The sequence below is a fragment of the Pectinophora gossypiella genome, unplaced genomic scaffold, assembly GCF_024362695.1.
Source record: "Pectinophora gossypiella unplaced genomic scaffold, ilPecGoss1.1 Pgos_53, whole genome shotgun sequence".
In the NCBI taxonomy this organism is placed as follows: Eukaryota; Metazoa; Arthropoda; class Insecta; order Lepidoptera; family Gelechiidae; genus Pectinophora; species Pectinophora gossypiella.
This window is the reverse complement of record NW_026063263.1, coordinates 341,607-345,842: the sequence shown is the minus strand read 5'-3', so window position 1 is coordinate 345,842 and position 4,236 is coordinate 341,607. Positions and strand designations below refer to the sequence as shown.

The window sequence follows — 4,236 nt, the reverse complement described above, 5'->3', positions numbered from 1 at the left end:
CAACACGCTGACTAAGGCCAGAATTCAGCAATGCCACAACTTGGGCGGCTTCTGTGGGCGAAGTATCCATACGTTTTAGAAAAAAAACCTTTTTTCAGACGTCCCAAAGTCACAGTATTGAAATAAAAAACAAAAAGTTTAAGGATAGGCGCCAATTTTTAGTTTTTAAAAGCTAAATGTACTCCAACCCTAAACACACATTTGTCTCAAAACAGTGATTCATTTCGTTTATAAGATAAACAAATGAAATTCTAATTTTGAATTTAGAATTTTCGCTTATTACTGTAATGGCCAAACTGCCAGCTATACATTTATGTATTTTTTTTCATCGTATGAATTATTTTTTGTGTTAAATTCGGACAGAAATAATGAAAACGGAAGTGTTTCGATTTTTTTGATGAGAAGTGTATATGTAAAAAAACATAGGATTATTTGCAAAAAATAGCGATCGGCACATTGTTAATACCCGGAATAAAAATAAACTTGCTTTACAAGTCAGTCGATTACATAAGATTACTAAATCTTTTAAGGGGCAATGTATACGTTTTTACAATAAGATTCCCATTGACATTCAGAATTTGCCTTTCAACTGCTTTAAGACAGTAGTTAAACAAAAACTTTACAAAAAAGGTTATTATAAAGTTAGTGATTATTTAGAAGATATGAATGCATGGGATTAACTGTCTGAGAACTGATATTAGGCAGCTAAATTACTCAATTGTATATCAATATTTTATGTTTATTTTTATTTTTTTAAAGAATGTCTTAAAGACGGCCTTGTGCCGAGGTTTTTCTTGCAGCTTCTTTTCCCCGGCTATACAGGTTGTGAGAAGCTGCAGTAGTTTTAGGCGGATGTGACGTTCGTTATGTAAAAATTGACGATTCAAAGTGTAACTATGTTACCTATTGAATAAAGATATTTTTGAATTTGAATTATTTTTATGAAAAAGTTCGCTTAATAAACCGTTGTGGAATTGTAGGCACTCGCGGGTAGAGTGCGTTTTGCACGGTTTTGATGACAGGTCCGTTAGGCTAGGAGCCGAAGCCGTAAAATTCGATGATCCCGACAAATTATTGTCGTACTTATCTAATGCCAGAAATGTCAAGCTCGCGAGTGAACGTAAAATAATTAAAGGTTCGTTAAATAAAGTCCAGGAAAACCAATCACAGACTCGTTACACAAAATCAGCACGCTGTTTGAATTGTAGGCAGGAAGGTCACTTTGTAGCACAATGTCAGCAGCCAATTAAGAAATGTGGTAAATGTAAGAAAATTGGTCATGAAACTGAGCAATGTTATTCAAAATTATCGACTTCAGAAAAAAACCGTCTTAAGGGTTGCTAGCAATGATATTGATGTTGTTGAAAGCTCTTTTGGCTTAAACTCGAAACCTAACCAAAAGCATTACAAGAAAGCCACTATTAATGGTGTAGCTATGAATGCATACATAGACTTTGGAAGCGAGTGTTCTATGATAAGATATTCAGATTTTCTAAAAATCTCTCCGAATTTTAATACCCAATATTTGCCTATATTAAATGGGTTCGGAAATTCTATGGTGACGTCCGTTGGAACATCGGATGTGTGCGTGAATATAGATGGGGTTGATGCCTAAATATAGTTATAGTCCCGGATGACGTATTACAGGTCCCAATTATGTTTGGACAGACGTTCACTGAACAATCGCACGTAATTGTCAATAAGACTAGTGACTCTTTAAATATATCAAGCTAAGATCTACTTGATAATAAAAAAATTAAAGTAAAAATTCTTTCTAAAAATTTAGTTACAATTTGTGGTTTAACAGCGATTGAAGTTTATACCGATGATCCTAATTTTGAAGGAGAGATACTTGTTGACGGCAGTTCTCGTTACACGAGCGCTTGGGCGCTATTCTCAGTATTATCTGGTTTATACTATATTAAGAAGGGACATGAGAAAATTATGGTTAACTGTGATACATTAGTTAAAATCACACTACAGAAGGATTTTTTGATTGCCCGCGGCTTGGTAGCTCATGAAGACATATCATCGCATTTTAAAGTGTTACTTTTTAAGGCGTTCTGCCAATCATTTTACTCGAGCGGTCTGTGGGTGACACATACGCGTCGAGCCTATAACACCCTACGCGTGCAGTATAATAACGCTTTCAGGATGCTGTTGGGGCTGCCATGGCGCTGTAGCGCTTCTAACATGTTTGCGAAGGCAAGCATAGATGGCTTTCACGCCATAATTCGTAGGAATGCCTGGTCTCTGCTGCAGCGCCTACGAAACAGCACCAACGGAATCCTGAAAATTGCTGCTAGACCGGACTGCTTAATCCAACGGCACTGGGTCGAAGTAGCTATGGGTATAGTAAATAAGGTAAAATAAGTGAATAGTAATTAATTGGGATAAAATGAAAAACGATGTTGATTCTTGACAGTTCAGCTTGTAATAAAAAAAAAGGGAAAAGCCCTTCCTTGACACATATATGAACGCCTAACATAAACCTTAAAGCAATCACAAGTGTTAAAGGTTTGCATAAACAATTGGTTCAGGCTTTTAATATAAAGTAGATAAGTAAATATTTTTGTGATCTTCAACATACCCCCGGCCGTTGAAAGCTTGCCTTTCAACCAGATGTGTTGATTACCGGAAGAGGACAAATCTTGCTAAAAGATCTTCTTACAATTCCTGAAGAAGTCTTGATGTCGGCCACTCTCTTGATACCATCAGTGCCAGGGAATACAGCTACTACTCGACCCAACCTCCATTTTAATGGTGGTAAATTGTCCTCCTTAAGAAGTACTAAGGAGTTCATCTTCAGAGCATCCGTATTAGTACGCCATTTGCTTCTCAATTGAAGCTCGGAGACATATTCCTTGCTCCACCTGCACCAAAAATGCTGTCGAAGTTTCTCAATTTGCTGGAATCGAGTTAGACGGTTATTTGAAACATCCTGGTAGTCTTGGCTTGGCAAAGAAGTCAGTGGTCGGCCGATGATAAAATGTCCTGGCGTGAGAGGCATGAGATCTTCAGGTTCCGACGAGAGAGGTGTAAGTGGTCGGGAATTGAGGATTGCCTCAATTTGGACAAGTACTGTATAAAGATCCTCGAAAGTAAGATTACAATTTCCCAACACTCGTTGCAAATGATATTTTGTTGACTTAACACCTGCCTCCCATAAGCCACCGAAGTGTGGTGAATACGACGGGATAAAATGAAATTCAATCTCTTCATTGGCTGCTGCTGATGACAATGAGTCACAATTACTCTTTAAAAACTTTGCCAACTCATTATGTGCACCAACAAATGATAGACCGATGTCAGAGTAAATATTTTTTGGTTTACCCCTACGCCCAATGAATCGACGCAGTGCTGATAAATAATTGTTACTGGTTAAGTCACCCACCAGCTCAATATGCACAGCCTTTGTGGCGAAGCATATAAAGAGTGCAATGTATACCTTTATCAACCTGCAACCGCGACCTTGGCGGCTAGCAGAAAGAATCGGTCCCGCATAGTCAACTCCGACTGACTGGAACGGAAAACCATCAGGGAGAACCCGGTTTGGCGGTAAATTGCCCATGAGTGGAGCAGTCACCTGGCCCTTCATGCGGGTGCACCGTATGCAATGGTGGTAGCAGTTCTTAGCCAAATTACGGCCACCAATTGGCCAATACATCTCTCTAATTGAGGCCTATAGCAATTGGGGACCTGCGTGCTTAAGTTTTAAATGTTCATAATTAAACAATAGCTTTGTGAAATGATGTGTGGACTGTATTATAATAGGGTGCTTTTTATCATAAGAAAACTGTGAATTAAATAATCGGCCACCAACACGCATGATGTTATCATCGTCCAAGAAAACGTTAAATTTAAGTAATTGACTTTTCTTTGGTAACGGTTGTTGATTTAATAAAAGTGTATACTCTGGAAATGATTCTTTTTGAGAAATTTTGATTATTAGCTTCAATGCATCTTGTAATTCCGAGTTACTAATGTAGTTGGTGGACACAGTTTCTTTTCTGCATAATTTAATGAAACGTAGTGCATATATGCAACTGCACGTTTTAATCGTAAAAATTGTGAAAATCGATTAAACTCAATAAAACTGGGGCTCAAGTTATCATTGGAATGCAATGTAATCTCTGGACGCAATTCTGGCAAGACTTTGTCAGAATGCGGAGTAACTGGCCATAATGATTCGTCTTCCTTAAGGAAGCTAGGACCTAGCCACCATTCCTGTAAGGA

The 4,236-nt window shown here is 38.0% G+C and overlaps 1 protein-coding gene across 1 annotated transcript; it reads right to left on the bottom strand.

The window, feature by feature from the left end:
• Positions 1-2,411: 2,411 nt before the first annotated feature.
• LOC126381440 (uncharacterized) lies at positions 2,412-4,030 on the bottom strand. Its single transcript, XM_050030913.1, has one exon. The coding sequence runs from the start codon at positions 3,665-3,667 to the stop codon at positions 2,615-2,617; it is 1,053 nt and encodes a 350-aa protein (XP_049886870.1). The 5' UTR covers positions 3,668-4,030; the 3' UTR covers positions 2,412-2,614.
• Between the last annotated feature and the right edge of the window lie 206 nt (positions 4,031-4,236).

Bases quoted from the DNA above. Each gene is read 5' to 3' on its own strand.
- LOC126381440 (XM_050030913.1), bottom strand. From the start codon at position 3,667: ATGTATTGGCCAATTGGTGGCCGTAATTTGGCTAAGAACTGCTACCAC.